At 45.6% G+C, this 23,629-nt stretch overlaps 1 protein-coding gene across 1 annotated transcript in view; it reads left to right on the top strand.

Annotated features, from left to right (window-relative positions):
- Window positions 1-23,629, top strand: part of LOC139266579 (CUB and sushi domain-containing protein 1-like) — a 3,131,815-nt gene that overhangs the window by 1,846,263 nt on the left and 1,261,923 nt on the right. The window contains exon 7 of the mRNA XM_070884173.1: window positions 4,605-4,682. Within this exon, the coding sequence (XP_070740274.1) occupies window positions 4,605-4,682 (78 nt within the window). The remainder of the gene's footprint in view (window positions 1-4,604; window positions 4,683-23,629) is intronic.

The following is a 23,629-nucleotide window of genomic DNA, read 5'->3' as shown; positions in this document are numbered from 1 at the left end:
CAATGGATTGAAAACTGGCTCCATTGTGCCCATGCATAATGATGGCCTGTGGATAATCCTGGCAAATATCTACCAGCCTTTGTGTTGTTGATCATATCAAAGATGAAGCTGCCAAAAAAATTTTTTTTCAATCATCTTTAATAGTGTTGACATCTCCTTTAACTCTTAAATTATTTTGGGGTCTAGCCCAGTTTATTGATAGGTAATATGCTGGTTCATTTGTCTAGAGCAAGCGCACGTGCTTGGTCAAAGGAAGAACTGAGACCAGTTTCTGTAAACAGTTAGCTTTTGATTGTTTGACACCAGTGAATCTGAAGGTTTGTATCAACTTTCATTGTTGAACCGACAAAAATATGATTGGCAAAAGTATATAATTAATATTATGAATGAGATTAATAAATGTTGGTAATCTGCAAATGTTTCTTCAGTCCAGCCTTCTGTTTATTCATGACTTCGTTCATAGAATGGTTAAAGCACGGAAGAAGGCCATTCGATCCGTCGAGCCCATGCTGACTCTCAGCAAGATCATTTCAGCTAGTCCCACTTGCCCGCCCATTCCCAATAGCCCTGCAATTTATTTTCCTCAATGTACTTATCCAACTCTCTTTTTAAAGCTGTGATTGAGTCTGCCTCTACCACCCTTTCAGACAGTGCATTCCAGATCCTAACCACTCGCTCCGTAAAAAGGTTTTTTCTTATGTTGCCTTTGATTCTTTTGCCAATCACCTTAAATCTGTGTCCTCTGGATCTCGACCCTTCTGCCAATGGGAACAGTATCTCTCGATCTACTCTATCAGGCCCCTCATGATTTTGAACACCTGTCAAATCTCCTCTCAGTCGTCATTACTTTAAGGAGAACAGTCCCAGTTTCTCCAGTCTATCAACGTAACTGAAGTCCCTCATCCTTGGAATTATTCTCGTAAACCATTTCTGCACCCTTTCTAAGGCTCTCACATCCTTCTTAAAATGCGGTGGCCAGAATTGGACACAATACTCCAGTTGGGGCCGAACCAGTGTTTTATACAAGTTCATCATAATTTCCACGCTTTTGTACTCTGTACCTCTATATATGAAGCACAGGATCCCCTAAGCTTTTTTAACTGCTTTTTCAACCTGCCCTGCCACCTTCAAGGATTTGTGCTCATATACCCCTAAGTCTCTCTGTTCATACACCTCGTTTAGGATTGTACCCTTTAATTTTTATTTCCTCTTCTCATTCTTTCTAACAAAATATATCACTTCACACTTTTCTGCGTTAGCTTTCAAATGCCATTTCACCAGCCTGTCTCTATCCTCTTGCAGTCTATTACTATCCTCCTCACTGTTCACTATACTTCCAAGCTTTGGTCATCTGCAAACTTTGAAATTGTGCCCTGTACACTCACATCCAAGTCATTTATATCAAGAAAAGCACTGGTCCTAGATCTGACCACTGTATACTGTACTCCAGTCCGAAAAATACCATTCACCATTGCTCTCTGTTTCCTGTCACTTAGCCAATTTTGTATCCATGCTGCCACTGTCCCTTTTATTCCACGGGCTTCAACTTTGCTGGCTAGCCTATTATGTGGCACTTTGTCGAATGCCTTTGGAAATCCATGTACACCACGTCACCCGCATTGCCCTCATCAACCCTCTCTGTTACCTCATCAAAAAACTCAATCAAGTTGGTTAAACATGGTTTTCCTTGAACAAATCCATTCCTTAATTAATCCATACTTGTCCCAGTGACAGTTAATTTTGTCCCTGATTATTGTTTCTAAAAGCTTCCCCATTACCGAGGGTAAACTGACTGGCTTGTAGTTGCTGGGTTCATGTTTACACCTTTTTTGAACAAGGGTGTAATGCGGGATTGAATCAAAAATTAATCTGTTTTGAGTGGAAAATAAGGAGATGAAGTTGAATCCTACCAAAATGAGGTGACCTTGTTACCATGAAGGCCAAATATAGTAGGTGGACCTTTGAACTTAATGACAATTAAGGTTATTGCTTTTACATTTTGCAAAGATTACAGTGTACATTTAATTGTAAATATGTCAATTGTAATGAGCGCTGGGCATGTAACCATTGAAAAGGTTCAATTTTATCAGACTGAATGAGCTAAGGGTATTTGAGTGCAACCTTTTGGCACTGGAACATGGGCAAAATATAATATCCATGTACATGGTTAAATTTGTGATTAGTGCCATGGTACAAGTGTCTCTGGCTGAAATTGTATTCCCATTGAAGACAGCTTGTAGACAACTGAGGATTGCAAATTTCATTTGGAAAGGTACTAACTTGCTTAAGAACAGTCCATCTCGCCACCTGTTCTATGTCATGGACCCTGCCCTATGTGGAAGGCTCTGCCAGCTAAGTAGTTTATGATTAATGAAAGAATCATCAGCTGTCTGAATACAACAGCTGTCCTTTATTGGCCTGTAAACTGAACCCTTGAACTGACAACAGATTGAGGGAGATCGTGCCTTCCAGCCTCAATTATTTTTTTAATATTTGCAGCTCATGGGCTTTGATGCTGAAACAACATTTCAGTAATTAAACTGTTTAATGTCAGGAGTGGCTTTATTCTTAACCTGAAACGATTAAAAAAAAACACCCCCAAATCACTATTTTTGATTTAAAAAAACTCCTGAGGGGACAGGGTGGCCCTAGTGAGTTATACACTGGCATGCTACCTAGGGGACCTGATTTCAAATCCAGGCCGATGGGATGATCGTTTGCTCTGCCTCCTGGTGGTATGGATTCAACATCTAATAAGTTTGGCCCATCTCAGTCCAGATTCCAGTGAGCGTCAGCTTACAACATGTAACTGCCCCAAATTCATCACCAATTGTCTCATTCACTTTGATAGGCCTAATGTTGGTTGATCTGGTGAGTGGAATAAATGTCACACTATTGCATTAAAAGGTGTTCTTATGGCATTGAAGCATACTGTTGAGGCAGAGTAGAGGGAGCTAGCTGTGAAAGTACCTGACCTGGGAGCACTTGATGCTAACAGTGGGTGCTTATTCCCCAACACTGTCCACAATTTCCCTAATGAGCACAAAGATGCTTTATGAAAGGAGAAAACAATTTTCCTTTTTCTCCAATAGTTCTTCTTCCCATACTCATGTTTATTACTTTAGTTTTACCTTTTAAAAAAAAACATTTTATTTACCCTTAGCACCCACAATCCATGTTAGTAAGTTCTCCAAAGATAGTAATCATTTTTTTAAAATGAACTAAATAAATTAGAAGAAAGAATCAACAACTATTTTTAATTATCAGATTTTAAAATACGAATTGAATGCTAAACTCTTCCCCATTGCTATACAATTTCAACCATTTTAATCAGCTTGTTGGAGTTTTCCAAAGAGGTCTCCTGAAATATATAAAGAGACATTTCCCAGCATTCCTTGAGACTAGCCAAACATATGAAAAGCAGTGATTTCTTATGAGCAAATAAAGAATTAAAAGATACAAACACAATATATTTTCATTAGGTACATGGGATGTCCAAGTTAGAAATATCAACCCAAAAGCAAAATACCGCAGACACTGGAAATTTGAAAAAAAATAGAAAATGGTGGAAATACTCAGCAGGTTAGGCAGCATCTGTGCCAAGAGAAACAGAATTAAAGGCACTGAATTTGCGGTCGGAGGCTTCCCGCGAGGAAATGCCTCCGATTCACGAATAAAATGCCCGTGTACCTGGTGGTCCGGGAAGTATGGATGTCCTGGCCCTCTCCGGGTACCCTTGGGTAGAGGCCTATGTATCCCAGGGGCGCAGGGAGAACGCAAGTGCTCCTGGGATCACGTGTTCAGCCCATCCAATAAAAGAAGGGAATCCCCATTCATGCTTATGAGAATTCCATATATACGGAATCCCCTTCAGCATGAATGGGAATACCCCAAAAAATACATCTACACTTCAAATACATTTAAAAGGAACGATTTTGCATATTTAAAATTAATTAAAGTGACGTTTAATTAAATATTTAAAAGAAAATTACATTTTTTAGATTGTTTTTTTTACCTGTCTTAATGGTGCTAAAAATAAACTTACCTGATTGCACAGTGGGGTACAAATTTACTTCCGGCCAAAACGGGCGCACCTTCCGTTTTTTGCAGCTTTTCTCTGGCGCATGGGTTGATTTTCGGTACTTGGACGTTTCTTTTTCCTCATGAAAACCTGGAACTTGCGCGGCCCTTACGGGCCCCTTTGCAAACAAAGGGGCCAAAATCACGGGCCAAACATTTCAGGTTGATGACTGTTTGTCAGAACTGTTTCTGATGAACGTTCTGACGAAAGGTCATCGACCTGAAACGTTAACTCTGTTTCTCTCTCCACAGATCCTGTCTGACCTGCTGAGTATTTCCAGCATTTTCTGTTTTTATTAGAAATATCAACCAACAGATAGGAAACTTTGGCATTTCCTCACAGGCCAAAAAAATACTCTTGTATAGACCATAATATGCCTTTTCTACTTCCAGCAGGAACATTTAATAGCACTTAAATATACTCTTTAAATGGATTCCATTCTGTTGTAATCATACAGTGCTTTTATATTTCAATGTGACTTTCATCTTTTAACTCTTCTTATTTTTTATTTTTTCGACAAAAGTGAAAAAGGCAATTGAGCTGAAGTCGAGAGGAGTCAAAATGCTTCCCAGTAAGGACAGCGACCACAAGAATTCTGTCTGTAAGTCTTTTTTTCTTTTTTTGGGTTGAATTAAATTTCGATTGCTATTTTCCAGGAGGCAAAATGGTTTGTTTTGTAATGTGAGATAACAGGAGCACATTAATAAACTTGCAGAATGTCTATATAATTGGCAAATGAGGTTAAACACAGATAAATGTGAGGTATTACATTTTGGTGGGAAGAATATGGAGGTCACTTATTACTTGGAGGGTGCGAGTCTAGTTGGGAAAGAGGAACAATAGGATCTCAGATTATAAATACACAAATCAATAAAAGTTGCGACACAGGTTAGCAAGGCCATGAAAAAAGCAAACCAAGCACTAGGGTTTATTTCTAAGGGTATAGAATTGAAAAGTAGGGGAGTTATGCTAAACCTGTATCGAACATTAGTTAGACCACACTTAGAGCACTGCTTACAGTTCTGGTCACCATATTATAAAAGGATGTAGAGACACTGGAGAGGCTGCAGAGAAGATTTACAAGGGTGATACCTGAAACACAAGGGTGTACTTATCAGGAAAGGATGAACAGGCTGGGTCTCTAGCCTCTTGAAAAAATAACGCTGAAGGGTGACCTAATAGAGGTCTTTAAAATTATGAAAGGTTTTGATAGCGCGGATACAGAGAGAATGTTTCCACTTGTGGGGAAGAGCAAAGCTAGAGGCCATCAATATAAGATAATCACCAAGAAATCCAATAGGGAATTCAGAAGAAACTTTTTTACCCAAAGAGTGGTGAGAATGTGGAACTCTCAACCACAGGGAGTGGTTGAAGTGAATAGTATAGATGCATTTAAAGGGAGGCTAGACAAGCATATGAGGGAGAAGGGAATAGAGGGTTATGCTGATAGATTTAAATGAGGAAAGACGGGAGGAGGCTCGAATGAAGCATAAATGCCAGACTGGTTGGGCCGAATGGCCTGTTTCTGTGCTGTAAAAACAATGCAATCCTATATAATCATGTTTAAATATTGTATTCATAATGAGCTGGGTGATCATCCTTCTTGTCACTCCAATCTTTTCTCTCTTTTTTCATCAGTCACGTGATGAGCACGGGTCCAATTTATTTTATTTTATCAGCTTCAGGATGGAATGACATATTGACAAACAGAAGTATATATGCAATGATTTTCTGTGTTGGAACTTTTTAATGTTATTCTGGATGATTTGTAGCATGGTCAACATATTTACAAGCCTGTAGGAGGGTGCACATTGTTGACCAATCACTTAGGAATAGTTAACGAGCTCTGGGTCAATATTACTATTAATGGGCGACACTAAACTGACAACCCAAATGGTTAACATCGCAGTTGGTCCAAAGTGCTGTTTTAATTCTGAATAATTTGTAGCATTGAAAGGGGTCTTCTTAGGCAGTACCCCGGAGTCGAGGATGATTGGCTTCCACACTAATATGAGTTCTGTAATGTCTGTAAGCTTGTAATGTTTGTAGCTCCACTGTGGATGTGGACATATTGTGTACTGCAAGTGCAGGGCTAATAATAAACAGCCCAGGCGGATTTCCGGAGACTTCCGAGAGAGCTGCCTGCCATGTTAGGAAGCTGTGTGTGCTGTGCTCTGTGAAGATATCACAAGTTCTAAGGTGACTGACGAGACCAATGCGGAACCCATAGTCTCTGTCACAGGTGGGGCAGACGATAGTTCGAGGGACGGGTGGGTGGGGTGCTTGGGTTGTCGTGCGCTCCTTCCGCTGTTTGCGCTTCACTTCCGCTTGCTCCCGGCGAAGAGACTCGAGGTGTTCAGTGCCTTCCCCGGTTGCTTCGCCTCCATTTTGAGCGGTCTTGGGCCAGGGATTCCCAGGTGTCGGCGGGGAGGTTGCACTATTTCAAGGAGGCTGTGAGGGTGTCCTTGAAGTGTTTCCTCTGCCCACCTGGGGCTCACTTGCCATGTCGGAGCTCTGAGTAGAGCGCTTGTTTTGGGTTACTCGTATATATCCTGTTTGTACTACAGATATGGTATGACATGTTGCATTAGAACAAAATGTAACATTGACTTTATTCATTTCATTTTAACTTTAATTTGGCAAGGAAGGTTCAACATCAAGCAAGTTCTTTTGTCAAGTGGTTTACATCTTTGCAACAGATTTTGTTTACCATCTTGAAATCTTTTTATGGGAGGTAGATCTCTTTAGTAAAATACACTTTCTCATTGTAGGTGTGTAACTATCCCGCTAACTGCTAGGAACAGGACCACAATGTCATCTCATTGTAGGTGTCTAATATTACTGTTAATTACTGGGATCAGGAACACAATGCCATCTCAATGCATTTCCAAACTGCCAAGATTGAAGCTTATCTAAATTTATACCTCAAGTGAATCACAAAAGGATGTGCTTATTTCTACTGCAAAAATGGCCACAATGCTCCACCCTTTGTCTGTGATTGGTCCCCTTGGAGGATAAGCCACACTCTGAAGTTTCACAGGAATGTGTCACTGGAACCGCCCATCCCAAGGTCTCACTGACTTTGCAAATTGTAAATCGATCCACTTTGACTTCCTGAAGTGACAGAGGACAGAGCTCCCCAGAAGACAGCAAGGGCCAGCCAAAGTCCCGTGCCCCAGTCCAAGTACATGCCTGTCCCAGCCGAAGTACCTTACTCCAGTGCAAATGCATCCTCCCCCAGGCCCCCCCCCCCCGCCCCATAGATGAGGCAGGCATTGTGTATGGATTGTTAACAGACTTATTGGTTATGAAGTGAATAGTGACAGTGTCATGACTTCTGTATATCATCCACTCCAACGATGTCCCTTATAGAAGTTTGGAAGAACGTTGTCATGTATTCAACTATCATTGTAACCGATGTATAAGCTGACCTAAGTTGTACACCTTGAGAACATTAACCACAAGGGGCGAACTTGTGGGAGACACTCCTAACCTGGACTTTCAGGTATAAAAGGGGAAGCTCCACCCACCTTCATCACTTGAGGTCTTGGTAATAAAGTTAACTGGTCACAGAGTGACCTTTTCTCAAGTATGGGCCTCATGTGCATTTATACTGTACAGTAAGGACATATCATTGGTGGCGAGAAACTGGGATTTGAACCACGCGAGCATTGCCACTAGCAGCACAGAAGAGAGGTACTGTGTTGGTGATGATTGTATCAACTTTATTGAGAGACTACAGCAAAGTTTTGTCACTAAGGAATGGTTGGGACAGGATTCGGCCGACAAACGCAGGGCTCGTCTCCTGACGGTTTGTGGATCCAGAACATACACCCTGATGAAGGACCTTCTAGCGCCAGAGAAGCTGGCAGACAAGACATTCGAAGAGCTCAGTAAATTGATCGGGGAACACCTTAAACCAGCGAGCAGCATGCACATGGCGAGACACCGGTTTTACACGCACCGGCGGTGAGAAGGGCAAAGCGTTCCAGATTTCATGGCAGATCTCCGGTGACTGGCGAGCCTATGTAAGTTCCCAGATGCATGCAGAGAGGAGATGCTGCGAGACTTTTTTATTGAGGGCTGAGGTTTTCAGGAAATTGATTGAGACCAAAGACTTGACCTTGGAAGCGACGGCTCTGATAGCCCAGACATTTATCTCAGGGGAGGAAGAGACCAGAATGATGTATGACAAAAATCTTGGCTCAAATGCGGCAAACGACCAGGGAGTCAACATTGTTGACGCGGCACACAGTTCTCTTGGCAGACAAGGGAAATCGGACATGCCCCAGCATGTAGTCAAACCCAAAGGGGGAATTCAACAGAGACAATGGCTAGCTGAACAGCGATTCATGCCATTGCAATGGACAATGCGGCCAGTAATGGGGCCATCAACACCTGTTAATGGTGCGCTTAAGGAGAGTCACAGAGACAGTCAGAGACGATCGACTGGTAATGGACCTTTTGTTTCCAACAATGGGGCCTCCAGCTCTTGCTGGAGGTGTGGAGACAAACACCTGCAATATACCTGCAGAAACTGCAATGTCAGTGGTCACTTGACACGTATGTGCAGGAAGGCTGCAGTCAGGTTGATGTACAAAGAGGACGGGCCCGATGTAAGCCCTACGAGGCCAAATGAATACTGGGGGAAATCGCTGGAAGCTGAAGTTCAGCGAGTTCATATGGAGCACATATACAGTTCATATACTAGGACGCCACCGATAATGATGAAAGTGCTCCTCAATGGCATCCCAGTATTTATGGAGCTGGACACGGGGGCCAGCCAGTCCCTGATGAGTATCAAACAGTTCGTAAGGTTGTGGGTGTCCAAGGCCAGGAGGCCAACATTATTGCCGATTGACGCACAGCTACGGACATATAGGCCCCAAGTTTCCACACGCGGCAAAACAGGCGCCCCTCCGAGCTGGGCGCCGTTTTTCGTGCCGAAAACGGTGCCTGAAAAAAAACGCGCTATTCTCGAGCGCTTTGCAGCTCGATGTCTGCTTGGCGCGGCGCCCAGGGGGCGGAGCTTACCACTCGCGCTGATTTTGTAAGTAGGAGGGGGCGGGTACAATTTAAATGAGTTTTTTTCATGTCGGCAATCCTACGCATGCGCGTTGGAGCGTTCGCGCACGCGCAGTCTGAAGGAAACATTGGCACTCGGCCATTTTAAAAAATGCTGCAGAAAAAGTGAAAATTTGTTTATTGAACCCTTGCAAAGGCTTGTATTTTAATTTTCTTGATATTTCTGTGTGTGAGGGTGAGGGAGTGCATTCTGTAATTAAAGATAGACTGTGATAAACGGGACACATGCACTTGTTTGAGACAATTCAAATTCTTTGTAGCTGTTCAATTTTTAACATTTTTTAATAAAACCACATTGCCCTTCCATGATCAGCACTGAGGCTTCTTGCAGCTTTCTCCCCCTGCCGTCCGTCCCTTATACACCCTACTATGAATGAAATCGTTGAGAGCAGGCGTCAGTCACAATGTGACTACCATGACAGGAATGCAAGGGCGCGATGTATTGATGTCAGTGACCCTGTTTTTGTCCTTAATTACGCCGCAGGGTCCAAATGGCTTGCAGGCACTGTGATTGCCAAAGAGGGGAATAGTGTTTTGGTAGTTAAACTTACCAATGGACAAATCTGCCGCAAACACGTGGATCAAACTAAAAGGAAGTTCAGCAACCCTATAGGAGAAGCAGAGAAAGAACATGACGTAGAGTTTACTCCACCACAGGTGACCGAACACCGGAACCAAGTGGAGGAGAGCCCAGTCACTGTGGGCAATCCGGACAGCGCAAACAGCAGGCACTCAGGCCAGCGCCCAACAAATGGAGCCCCAACTCAGGCGTTCAACAAGGGAGCGTAAACCACCAGAGAGACTTAACCTGTGATCCCAATAAGACTTTGGGGGGGAGGTGATGTCATGTATTCAACTGTTATTGTGACCCATGTATAAGCTGACCTAAGTTGTACACCTTGAGAACATTGGCCACAAGGGGCGAACTTGTGGGAGACACTCCTAATCTGGACTTACCGGTATAAAAGTGGAAGCTCCACCCATCTTCATCACTTGAGGTCTTGGTAATAAAGGTAACTGGTCACAGAGTGACCTTCTCTCAAGTATGGGCCTCGTGTGCATTTATAATGTATAGTAAGGACATATCAAACGTGATCCGTCTTCCCTGAGTACCTTCACTCCCCTCCGATTCCCACACACCCTGACCCGTGTCTCCCACACTGAATCTCTCTCTCTCCCAATCTCTCTCACTCTCCCCCCAGCCTCTCTCTCCCCCCCCCCCCACCCAGCCTCTCTCTCCCGCCCCCCCCAGCCTCTCTCTCCCTCCCCCCCCAGCCTCTCTCTCCCGCCCCCCCAGCCTCTCTCGCTCTCCCCCAGCCTCTCTCTCCCCTCTCCCAGCCTCTCTCTCCCCCTCCGCCAGCCTCTCTCGCTCTCCGCCAGCCTCTCTCGCTCTCCGCCAGCCTCTCTCGCTCTCCGCCAGCCTCTCTCGCTCTCCCCCAGCCTCTCTCCCCCTCTCCCAGCCTTTCTCCCCCTTTCCTAGCTTCTCTCTCCCCCTCCCCCAGCCTCTCTCCCTCTCTCCCAGCCTCTCTCGCTCTCGCCCAGTCTCTGCATCTTTCACTCTCTCCCAGCCTCTCTTCCCCCCGCACTCTCTCTCTCCCCCAGCCTCTCTCTCTCCTAATCTCTCTCTCTCTCCCCCAGTCTTTCTCTCCCAGCCTCTCTCCCCCCACCACCCCGCAGTCTCTCTCTCCTCCAGCCTCTCTCTCTCCTAATCTCTCTCTCTCTCCCCCAATCTCTCTCTCTCTCCCCCAATCTCTCTCTCTCTCCCCCAGTCTTTCTCTCGCAGCCTCTCTCCCCCCTGCAGTCTCTCTCTCCCCCAGCCTCTCTCTCTCCTAATCTCTCTCTCTCCCCAATCTCTCTCTCTCTCCCCAATCTCTCTCTCTCTCCCCCAGTCTTTTTCTCCCAGCCTCTCTCCCCCCCACAGTCTCTCTCTCCCCCAGCCTCTCTCTCTCCTAATCTTTCTCTCTCTCCCCCAATCTCTCTCTCTCTCCCCCAGTCTTTTTCTCCCAGCCTTTCTCCCCCCCGCAGTCTCCCTCTCCCCCAGCCTCTCTCTCTCCTAATCTCTCTCTCTCTCCCCCAGTCTTTCTCATCCAGCCTATCTCTCCCCCCCCCCCCGGCTCCCCACAGTCTCTCTCCCCCCGCCCCCCCGCTCACCCCAGTCTCTCTCTCCCTCTCCTATCCTCTCGGCCACCCTGCCGCTTCTTTGCTCACCGCCGCTCTCTGCCCCATGCCAGCACTCTCGACCCCACGAGCGGGGTCGGGGTCAGAGCGGGAGAGAGTTGGCGGGGGGGGTGGGGGGGCGGCGGGGGAGAAGGGGCGGGAGAGGGCCAGGGCCGGGACTTGAGCGGGCAAGCAGAGTCAGCGGGGGACGGTGGGATGGGGAAGCGAGTCAGAGCCTCAGGTCCTGCTTCTCACATGGGGGGAATGATTCGGGCCGGGAGGTGGTGGTGGGTGAGAGGGGCAGCGGAGCTTGACGATGGGGCAGGACTTGACAGACGCATGTCTGTCAAAAAATGTGCAGTACAAATAGGAACATAAGAAATAGGAGCAGGAGTAGGCCACCTGGCCCCTCGAGCCTGCTCCGCCATTTAATAAGATCATGGCTGATCTGATCATGGACTCAGCTCCACGTCCCCGCCCGCTCCCCATAACTCTTTATTCCCTTATCGCTCAAAAATCTGTCCATCTCCGCCTTAAATATATTCAATGACCCAGCCTCCACAGCTCTCTGGGTCAGGGAATTCCACAGACTTACAACCCTGTGAGAGAAGAAATTCCTCCTCATCTCAGTTTTAAATGGGCGGCCCTGTTTTTTGTTGAGGGGGTGGGATCGTGAATTGACAAGAAGGGAGTGTGTAGTTTTCTGTGATAATCAAGTGCACAAAAACACCAACCATGCCATACTACTCCCCAGATTACCTCATTAGGACTGCATGGGCTTCGTACACGTCACTGGAATCATGTGGGCCAACCCAACCTATCAAAATGGGGGGATCCACATTCATACTTATGGAAATTCCGTTTCTACGGAGCTGGCATAAATATGAATGGGAATACCCAAAAATCGCACAAACACATTGAATACATAAATAAATAAATAACACATTACATATTTAAAATTAATTAAAATGCAATTTAATTAATGATTTCATACAAAAGTTTATTTTTTTGAATTTTTTTTAACATGTTTTAACAGGGCTAAACATAAACTTACCTTAATGGACAGGGTTTTTAACATATAAATGAGTGATAACAAATAGCCCAACTCCCACGGAGGCCATTTTCCTCCGGATGCGTGCAATCTGTCAAGAGGATTATTGACAGATCGCAAGTTCGGGCTTTAGGCACATGTGCTTTGCATACCGAAACCTGTTACTTGCGGGGCCCCTACAGACCCACTTAAAGGACCCAGCTTTGCCCAACCCCTTTTTTCGGCGCACTTACCTTAAGTGCGCTGACTTTTCGCGCTGGGAACGCCGCCGGAAATAAGGGGCCCCATCCTGGCCGCTCTTCCGAGTCCCCGGAGTCCCGGCGTGTGGTGCATTCTGAAGTGGGGGGAGCGGAGCAACAGGCCAGCGCTGAAAACAGTGCCGGCACCTGCGCGCATGCGCAATGAAGTCTACGCGCATGCTCCTGCCCTCCCACTGTGTCCTGCGGGCTGTGAGCAGGACTCAATGCCCACAGCCCCTATCACCGGCCGAAGGGATGCCCCGATCTCGCTGCACCCCATCCCCGGCCGAGTGGCCTCCCGGCCCGCTGAGTTCCCGGGCGAGGTAGGACTTCGGTTTTATTTTTTATTTATTGGTTGTGCTTGAGAGTTTTGATTGGGGGGTGGGGCGGGAGTGGGGGGGCAGTGGGAGAGAGAGTGTTTTGGGCGGGGGCAGGGGGGAGAAAGAGTGTTTTGTATACCAGCATCTCTCTCTCTCTCTCTCTCTCTCTCTCTCTCTCTCTGGCTACCCCCCCCCCCACCCCCCCGCCAACCGGTGACATCGCGGCCAGCAGCTCGCATTTCTCCAATCGCTCTGTATAGCGCCCCCTCCCCACAACCCCCCCCCCCCCACCCCAGGTGACATCGCAGTAGGATTTACTTCATTTTTATTAGTATTTTAATTGTTTGATGCTTGTTTGTTGAGATCCTCTTCAGTTCCTTTCCCTCCCCTATCCCTGCCCTAATGTCTGCCGAATGTGCGCTGCCTGCAAGATTTTTCAGAGCTGGCCACATACACTGACCTAAGTCGATTTGGAGTAAGTTTTTGATTGGCCAAAGTGGCAAAAATGGCCAAAACTGGCGTACGTGTCTCGGAGCGCCCCCTTTTGGAAAAAAAACTGACCTAAAAAAAATCGTACCTAACTGTCTTACCATGGAGCAAATTTTTTGGGGAAAATGGCATTTTTTAACTTATGCCAGAAAAAACAACTTATGCCAAAAAAATTGATGAGTGTCATGGCCAAAGTTGGGCCCCATAAGTGCCCTTGGAGGCCGTGAATTCAGGCCCATTGTTACTTAAAGTTTCTGTAAAATGCTTTCGGGCAATGTGAACAAGCACTTGACAGCTGAAAGTATCAGCCAGCATTGAGCATAAGGCAAATTAGAGACATGTTGGTTATGCACCTTGGTAGTATTTGAATCACAAAAATCTTGGTCCAGCAGATGGTAGATTGACTAGTAAGGTCAGATGTTTGGTTCAGTCAATGGTGATAAGATAATCCTCCAGATTAGCTGAGTTGCACTGACACTGTCTTTGCCAACCAAATCACCATGCCAAGAGCAATGGACATGTTAGCCTGGCTTGTTCAATTGCGACGGTCAATTATGAAATTAGGCAGAAGTCTGTTGCACCAGTTCTCCACCCAGTATTTTGCTTATCCTATTCTTTGGCATCATTTTCAGAGCTCACATGAAGTGCCTGTCTATTTTGCTGGCGGTTACATCCAAATCAAGTAAAAATATCATCATGCTGTTTTCTGTCCCATTTCTGTCTTTTCACCTCATTTGTGCTGTTATCTCTTGTTGCTTGTGAAAGACATGTATGCAGGGTTGCAGGGTCCTGGAGAGAAAGTGGGAGAGAATTTGAAGAACCAAACATCAGCATTGTTCGCAACAGCTTTTGGAAGGTTATTTCTTGCTGTTGCCAATACTTCGACATTTCACTCTGTGCCATTTGCTGTGGGACGGCCATTTCTCCCTCCCAACATTTTACACAAGACATAATGGCTTTTGCATCTTTGCTTTTTTGGAAGAAGAAAAGGAGTTGTAGCTGCTCGCCTTGCCACGTAGATCCTGAGGCGCCCAGCACTCACTCGCTGGAACAGAGAACGAAAGGAAAGATTCGGGAAATGTATGATATGGAATGTGGTGCGATATGAAGCTGAAGCACCAACGCTGAGCAAAGAGATCAGGCTTCTAGAGAGTTTTGAGATGGGTTTGGAGACGCACGGAGAAAGTACAGTGAATAACAATGAAACAAGAAGAACGTAGTTTGAGCGATGTCAACAGAAAAAGGCATATATATTTGAGAGAGGATGGTATGTTGAAAGCGGTGGTAAGAAGGACAGATAGAAGGAAAAAGTCCAAGAGGGAAAAAAAGAAGGAAGCTTCTGAACCATCCGAAGAATGGGAGATCGTATAGAGAGAAGCAGAAGAATGGTTTGGAGATGGGAGAATTGAGCTTGAGTCTGCATCAGGCCTACCACTTATGATGATGATGATGGTGATGATGCACATTTTTGTATTTGTGAAAGAATCAGTCACTGATTAATGCAAGATGCTACAAATGAACCTTCAGCTCACCTTTAACAGAGGCACAGATGCTTTGAGCGAATGGCAGTTGCATTGTTTGTTGGAGCAAGCAATTTCATCTCCTTCCCCATGGACAATCAGTAGCAGCAGGACTGGACAGTGCAATTTTACAAAATTGTCTCATTTTTGATGGTCCAAAAGTCATCGAGGTGGAAATTCGGTTTGAGGCTAATTAGGGCGTTAATGACGGCGGGACGGTAAATTTTGAGCCGGGAGATGGTTTGCGTCTGCAGCCACATAATTCAGCAGCTGGGCCCTGAGTGTGGAGCAGAGCGCTCACCTCTCTTAGGGCGCTAGGCCGGCTGAGTAACTGAAAATCCCGAGCTAAAGAGCCGGCCTCGGAGTGCCCGAAGAGAGGCTTCACTGGAAAAAAAAATTATCAAAAAACATTCCCAATAGCTTGCTCATCCCACATATATATAAATCGCAAAAATAAAACCAGTGACACTTACCTGATGTATTCATTCCTCCCCTCACAGCCGCTGGGACAGCTCTGACTCGGGGGCGCAACAGGGTCACGCCAAACAAAAATCCTTGCGATGTCAAAACTGGGGGCCTTCCACACCAGCTCGACGCTCCCTGGTCAGTGCCACCGGCACCACACACTGAATGTGCTGAGTGGCACGAATGCTGGCGCATGCAGCTCCGAACCTTTAGCACCCCTGTTCTGACCCTTTCTAGGGGCGCGAAGCTAACACATTTCCAGCTCATAGATTGCACCCAGGTTCTCCCTTGCTCACTGCCAGGATCTAGGTTAACAAGAAAGGATTCGCCCAGCAGCTCCACATTATGCATCAAAATATTTCACTTCCATGATGCTTTTATTTTAAAGCAGTCCACCTTAGGAGACTCTTGGGAGACTAAAGCTATCCTCTGCAGCCGTGGTTCCTGATCCCATGTGTGCTTTCATACAGCATGAGCTGAGCACCCACACAATGAGGGGACTTATCAAACCTCCAGGTTGACCTGGATCCCAAATTGGGCTACGCTTCTGCCACCCAGAAGCTGGTATGACAGCTTTCGCTCTGTGTTTTCACCCAGCTTATCAGCTGCCCAATGGATGGCAGGTTGGGGCTGGAGGAAGTCATGGCCTGGAAGCCTCCTGATAACACCCTGTTTTCCATGGGGGCCCACATTAGGGTTCGGTCATGAGGATTCTTGCATTGGAGGCCAAGACCTTCTGCCGTCGATAGTAACTATCCCACGATGGGCGGGAGAGTGTTGGGGGTTAAAGAGTTAAATTCAGGGCACACGGCCCCAATAAGCTGTGCACATGGCCACCACCTTTTTACAGTGGTGGTTATTGGGGTATCCAAGTGTCTTGCCGCGAAAAGGCAGGATGCTTAATTAACATATTTAAATCAGACACCCACAGTGCAATTGGGAGCCTGATTTGAAATTGACTGTTGCTGTGCAGGTTTCCCAGGGGTCGGGAAACCCGGCAGTAAAAGGGAAGCAGGACCTGCTGGCTCCGTAAGGTAAGTGCCACTTTCAGCACTGCTTGGAGGCCAGGAGGAGCAAGAGTTCTCCACACACCACCTCCCCCCCGCCCCCGCCCCCCTCCCCCCCCCGCCCCGCCCTGCCCAGCCCCTCAAGGAAACCTTCAGTCTTCCCCAGCCTCACCACCCCCAGCTCTCCCAATCACCGGATCTGTCCCCACTCCTGATCGCGATCGCAGCCTCTGCCCACCCACTTCCTGATTGGCGGGGCTCGGCCCCAAGGGTTCCCGGCTGCAGCCTCCTGCCACTTGTGATCCCACCCGACTGCCGGCCAGGCTGTCAATTTGACTCACTGTTGGATGGGAAACGGATCAAAAAAAATGAAAATTTCTTCACCAGTTTTTGGCCTTCCATGCACCCTCCCTCTAAGTATTGGGGCCACCCCTTAAATCTAGGGGCCATTGTATCTGGGTCCTGGTCTAATTCACGGCTATACGTCTGATAGCTTATTGGCTGTTAAATTATAATATTAACTGTTTTACTACTTGCAATACCCAATGTAGAAGTGTATTAACTAAAGAAAAGAGAAAACAAGACACAGGACTGGAGGTTGATGAAAGAAGCAGGGAAGGCAGTCTAAAATTAATTACATGGTTGCCTGCCTTATCTGTAACTGTCTTGATTTTGAAGGGTGCAACAAGCAAGTGGGCATCATGCCATGAAACTTGCAGTTTAATTAATATTTAATCACCAGCCTCAGTATTTAATCTGTTCCCGCAGATGAAAATTTTCCACTGACCTGGAAGCTGCCGTTTTTCTCTTTGGAGAGATCATTAGGGGCTTTATGGCAACTGATGATGCCACATGGCTTGTTACTGGCTGAATTACATGGAGTCCTGAGAGATCTTGGTGTTTTTCACAATAGGATACAGGATGATTTTAATATACATATGAACATAAACATAAAAATTAGTAGCAGGAATAGGCCATACGGCCCCTCGATCTTGCTCCGCCATTCACTAAGGTCATAGCTGATCTTCGATCTCAACTCCACTTGCCTGCTCTATCCACATATCCCTTGATTCCTCTAGAGTACAAAAATCTATCTATCTCAGTCATGAATATACTCAACAATTCAGCATCCACAGCTCTTTGGGGCAGTGAATTCGAAAGATTCACAACCCTCTAAGTGAAGAAATTCCTCCTTATCTCAGTCTTAAAAGGCCAACCCCTTATCCTGAGACTATGCCCCCTAGTTCTAGACTCTCCAGCCAGGGGAAATCACCTCTCAGCATCTATCCAGTCAATCCTCTTCAGAATCTTATATGTACCTTATACATAAAACTTCATTTCTATTTAATCAGTAGCAAGGAAAGATAAAACAATATTTCTATTAAATATAAAAACAAACCATTTTCCCTTGGAATTTGTAGGTCCCCATCTGCTGCGGAAACCCTCATCCATGATTTTGTTACCTCCAGGCTTGACTATTCCAAAGCACTCCTGGCCGACCTCCCATCTTCCACCCTTCATAAACATGAGCTCATCCAAAACTACTACCTTTGTTCTAATTCATACCATGTCCCGTTCACCCATCACCCCTGGGTACACTGGCCTACATTGACTCTCATCCGGCAAATTCTCATCCTTATTTTCAAATCACCCCATGGCGCTCGCCCCTCCCTACCTTTGTAACCTCTTCCAGCCGTACAACGAGATAGGCCCCCAAATAATAACTTCATGGTGGGGCGGACAATAATCAAAAGAATAATGGAGTCATGTGAAAAAGGAACGGCAGTTATCATGGGAGATTTTAACCTACATATTGATTGGTCAAATCAAATCGCAAGGGGTAGCATTGAGGAGGAATTCATAGAATGCATAAGGGATTGTTTCTTAGAACACTACGTTACAAAACCTACAAGGGAGCAAGCTATCTTAGATCTGGTCCTGTGTAATGAGACAGGAATAATAAATGATCTCTGAGTAAAAGACTATCTCGGAATGAGTGATCACAGTATGGTTGAATTTGTAATACAGATTGAGGGTGAGGAAGTAGTGTCTCAAACGAGCGTACTATACTTAAACAAAGGGGACTACAGTGAGATGAGGGCAGAGTTGGCTAAAGTAGACTGGGAACACAGACTAAACGGTGACACAATTGAAGAACAGTGGAGGATTTGAAGGAGCTCTTTCATAGTGCTCAACAAAAAGAAGGGCGGTAAGAGAAGAGATAACCAGCCGTGGATAACCAAGGAAATAAAGGAGAGTATCAAATTAAAAACCAATGCGTATAAGGTGGCCAAGGTTAGTGGGAAACTAGAAGATTGGTAAAATTTTAAATGGCAGCAAAGAATGACTAAGAAAGGAAAGATAGATTACGAAAGTAAACTTGCACAAAACATAAAAACAGATAGTAAAAGCTTTTACCGATCTATAAAACGGAAAAGAGTGACTAAAGTAAATGTTGGTCCCTTAGAAGATGAGAAGGGGAATTTAATAATGGGAAATGTGGAAATGGCTGAGACCTTAAACAATTATTTTGCTTCGGTCTTCACAGTGTAAGACACAAAAACCATGCCAAAAATTGCTGGTCACAGGAATATGGGAAGGGAGGACCTTAAGATAATCAGTATCACTAAGGGAGTAGTGCTGGACAGGCTAATGGGACTCAAGGTAGACACGCCCCCTGGTCCTGATGAAATGCATCCCAGGGTATTAAAAGAGATGGCGGAAGTTATAGCAGATGCATTCGTTATACATGGAGGTACCATCGGATTGGAAAGCAGCTAATGTAACACCTCTGTTTAAAAAAGGGGGCAGACAAAAGGCAGGTAACTATAGGCCGGTTAGTTTAACATCTGTAGTGGGGAAAATGCTTGAAGCTATCATTAAGGAAGAAATAGCGGGACATCTAGATAGGAATAGTGCAATCAAGCAGACGCAACATGGATTCATGAAGGGGAAATCATGTTTAACTAATTTACTGGAATTCTTTGAGGATATAACGAGCATGGTGGATAGAGGTGTACCGATGGATGTGGTGTATTTAGATTTCCAAAAGGCATTCGATAAGGTGCCACACAAAAGGTTACTGCAGAAGATAAAGGTACCCGGAGTCAGAGGAAATGTATTAGCATGGATCGAGCATTGGCTGGCTTACAGAAAGCAGAGAGTCAGGATAAATGGGTCCTTTTCGGGTTGGAAATTGGTGGTTAGTGGTGTGCCACAGGGATCGGTGCTGGGACCACAACTGTTTACAATATACATAGATGACCTGGAAGAGGGGACAGAGTGTAGTGTAACAAAATTTGTAGATGACACAAAGATTAGTGGGAAAGCGGGTTGTGTAGAGGACACAGAGAGGCTGCAAAGAGATTTAGATAGGTTAAGCGAATGGGCTAAGGTTTAGCAGATGGAATACAATGTCGGAAAATGTGAGGTCATCCACCTTGGAAAAAAACAGTAAAAGGGAATATTATTTGAATGGGGAGAAATTACAACATGCTGCAGTGCAGAGGGATCTGGGGGTCCTTGTGCATGAATCCCAAAAAGTTAGTTTGCAGGTGCAGAAGGTAATCAGGAAGACGAATGGAATGTTGGCCTTCATTGCGAGAGGGATGGAGTACAAAAGCAGAGAGGTCCTGCTGCAACTGTACAGGGTATTGGTGAGGCCGCACCTGGAGTACTGCGTGCAGTTTTGGTCACCTTACTTAAGGAAGGATATACTAGCTTTGGAGGGGGTACAGAGACAATTCACTCGGCTGATTCCGGAGATGAGGGGGTTACCTTATGATGATAGATTGAGTAGGCTAGGTCGTTACTCTTTGGAGTTCAGAAGGATGAGGGGTGATCTTATAGAAACATTTAAAGTAATGAAAGGGAGAGACAAGATAGAGGCAGAGAGGTTGTTTCCACTGGTCGGGGAGACTAGAACTAGGGGGCATAGCCTCAAAATATGGGGGAGCCAATTTAAAACCAAGTTGAGAAGTAATTTCTTCTCCCAGAGGGTTGTGAATCTGTGGAATTCTCTGCCCAAGGAAGCAGTTGAGGCTAGCTCATTGAATGTATTCAAATCACAGATAGATAGATTTTTAACCAATGAGGGAATTAAAGGTTACAGGGAGCGGGCGGGTAAGTGGAGCTGAGTCCACGGCCAGATCAGCCATGATCTTGTTGAATGGTGGAGGGGGCTCGATGGCCTACTCCTGTTCCTAATTCTTATGTTCTTATGAGACCTCTGCGCTTCTCCAGTTATGGCCTCTTGCACATCCCCTATTTTCATCGCTCAACCATCGGCGGCCGTGCCTTCAGCTGCCGAGGCCCTCAGAGCTGGAACTCCCTCCCTAAACCTCTCCGCCTCTCTACCCCTCTGTTCTCCTTTAAGATGCTCCAAAAAACCTACCTCTTCAAGCTTTTGGTCAGCTGGCCTAATATCTTCTTCTGTGGCTTAGCGTCAATGCTCCTGTGAAACACTTTGAGACAGTTTACTACATTAATGGTGCTGTATAATTGCAAGTTGCTTTCCTTCTTTCCTTCCATCCTTCCATCCATCCTTCCTTCCTTCCTTCCTTCCTTCCTTCCTTCCTTCCTTCCTTCCTTCCTTCCTTCCTTCCTTCCTCCCACCCCTTCTCTCTCTCCTCCCCTCCCCTTCTCTCTCTCCTCCCCTCCCCTTCTCTCTCTCCTCCCCTCCCCTTCTCTCTCTCCTCCCCTCCCTTCTCTCTCTCCTTCCTTCCCTCTCTCCTTCCTTCCCCTTCTCTCTTTCTCTCTCTCCTTCCTTCTCTCTTTCCTTCCTTCCTCCCTTTCTCTCTCTCTCCTTCCTTCCTCCCTTTCTCTCTCTCCTTCCTTCCTTCCCTCTTTCCTTCCTTCTTTCCTTCCTTCCTTCATTCCTTCCTTCTTTCTAGTTTTCCTTCCTTCCTTCTCTCTTTACTTCCTTACTTCTCTTTTTCCTTCCTTCCTTCATTCTCTCCCTCTCTTCTTCTGTCAGGGTGTCTTGGAATATTGGTGTTCCCTGGAATGCTAAGGATTAAAGTACTGTGGGCACCCCAAACTGTGGCAGTTGGAAACATTTAGATGCAACATAATTAATGCAAATACTCATTTCTAATTTGTATTAAAATGAAAATGTATTTGTGTGCACAAACGAACATTACAATAATTACATAAGAAATAGGAGCAGGAGTAGGCCATTTGGCCCCTCGAGCCTGCTCCGCCACTTAATACGATCATGGCTGATCTGATCTTGGCCTCAACTTCACTTCCCTGTCCGCTCCGCATAACCCTTGACTTCCTTATCGTACAAAAATCTGTCGATATCCGCCTTAAATATATTCAATGACCCAGCCTCCACAGCTCTCTGGGGTAGAGAATTCCAAAGGTACACGACCCTCTAAATTAGATTATGTTATATAGGTGTACAGAAGTTGGTGATCTCAAGTACAAGAGATACTTTGGAATATATACACCCTGCATGCACAAAAGTGCAATGCCCTCTCCTAGTTCTGTGTTCGAGTTGACCTTTCCATCAAGCTACAGGTTGGACCTTCCTTATCCGGGACTTCCTTATCCGGCACCACCACTCGTCCAGCATGAATCCAGTGGCCGGGGGCGCATGTGCAGAACACGGCCGACCTCCACCTGACTTTGGGGTTGCGTCGACACTCGGCCCGCTGGGGCCGCACCGACATTCGCTGGGGCCACGCTGACATTTAGCCCGCCGAAGGCCCACCGACACTTTGGGCCTGCCCGGACCGCTGACCTCCCCTCATCCGGCAAAATCCCTTATTCGGCACAGGCCAGGTTCGGAGGGTCGGATTAGGGAGGTTCAACCTGTACCAGAATCAGCCAAGACTACTGATTAACATATTAACCAGTTTGCATATTACAGTGACAAAACTCTTTGAAGTTTCTATATTCTGGTCTAAATTTTGATGGATTACTTAGGATAATGAGTGCTGCCTTTCTTGATGAGCTTTGGAGAAAACAGTCTGCTGTTTTCTCATCCAATTTTCATGGAATTATTTCTCCTAATGCGTTTAAGGGAGCAAAGGCTGTCATTCCCTGACATAATTTTCTCTAAATGTAAGCAGCTCAGAAGCAAATACCTCAATGCTGATACCATCTGGACCTTGTGTTCCTGCAGGCGGATGCCTCCGACTCACAAAAATATTTGCAAATGTACCTGGTGGTCCCAGAGGAACGAACACTTGCACTACGAGGCCTCCATACGCAGCCCAGTGCAGAGGCCCACGTATTCCAGGAACGTACGTGCATCCTGGGGTCACGTGGGCCTGACCACCCAATGCACATGGCATGTCCCCATTCACAGTAATGGTGAATGTCGTTTGTACGGAAATCACCGTTTCTATCAACAGGGATATACCTCCAAGAACACAAACATTTAAAATAAATAAGAAAAACACTTCACATATTTAAAAATAATTGAAATTGAATGTTAAAAATTTTGAAATTTTTTATATATGTTTTAATAGGGCTAAAAATAAACTCACCTTAAATAACAGGTTTTTAATATAAAAATTATTGATAAAATTTTATTTTTCTATCTTTTAACTCTTACGCTGATAAAAGCAGGCCTTGTACCTGTTTTTACCAGGCGTAAGAGTTTGAAGGACATTCGCCGGGTAAGAGTTAGGCAAATAGCCCAAATCTCCGCCCTCAAAGACCCTTCTCCCGGGGATGCGTTGGAACTGTCAAAATTAGTTTTAACCGTTTGCAAGTGCCGGATTTCGGTGCATGCACACCACGCACCAAGAACCCGCACTTGCGAGGCCGCTATAGGTGCGTGCGCACATCGTACATGTCCGCAGAGACAGCAATTTTTGGCCCAAGATGTTGCTTCAGTAAGTTGCATCAAATAAAATGAAGCATGATTTCTCCTATTTAAGTCTGTGCAGCAAGGATTGGTGGATTAAATCACCATGAAGGCCCATTGAAAGGGGGAGTGTAAATGGGTTTCAACCACAACTAGATGCAAGAGAAAATATTGAGCGATATGATAAGTATGGTCGGTGGGATTTGATCAATTATTAGCCCTAATTACCTTTTGCATTTCCTATCAATTCTTAGGGATTACTTATGAGAAATGAAAAACATACTGGCCTAGAAATTGGATTAAGCTGAGAAACGGGCACAGGGATTGGGATGCACGAGGCACACCTTACATTCCTGGCATCACTTCACCCCCTTGGAAGAGAAGATGCTGTCAAT

The sequence above is a fragment of the Pristiophorus japonicus genome, chromosome 7 (assembly GCF_044704955.1).
Source record: "Pristiophorus japonicus isolate sPriJap1 chromosome 7, sPriJap1.hap1, whole genome shotgun sequence".
NCBI lineage: Eukaryota > Metazoa > Chordata > Chondrichthyes > Pristiophoridae > Pristiophorus > Pristiophorus japonicus.
The sequence above is the reverse complement of the archived record's forward strand: the minus strand, read 5'-3'. Positions and strand labels throughout refer to the sequence as shown.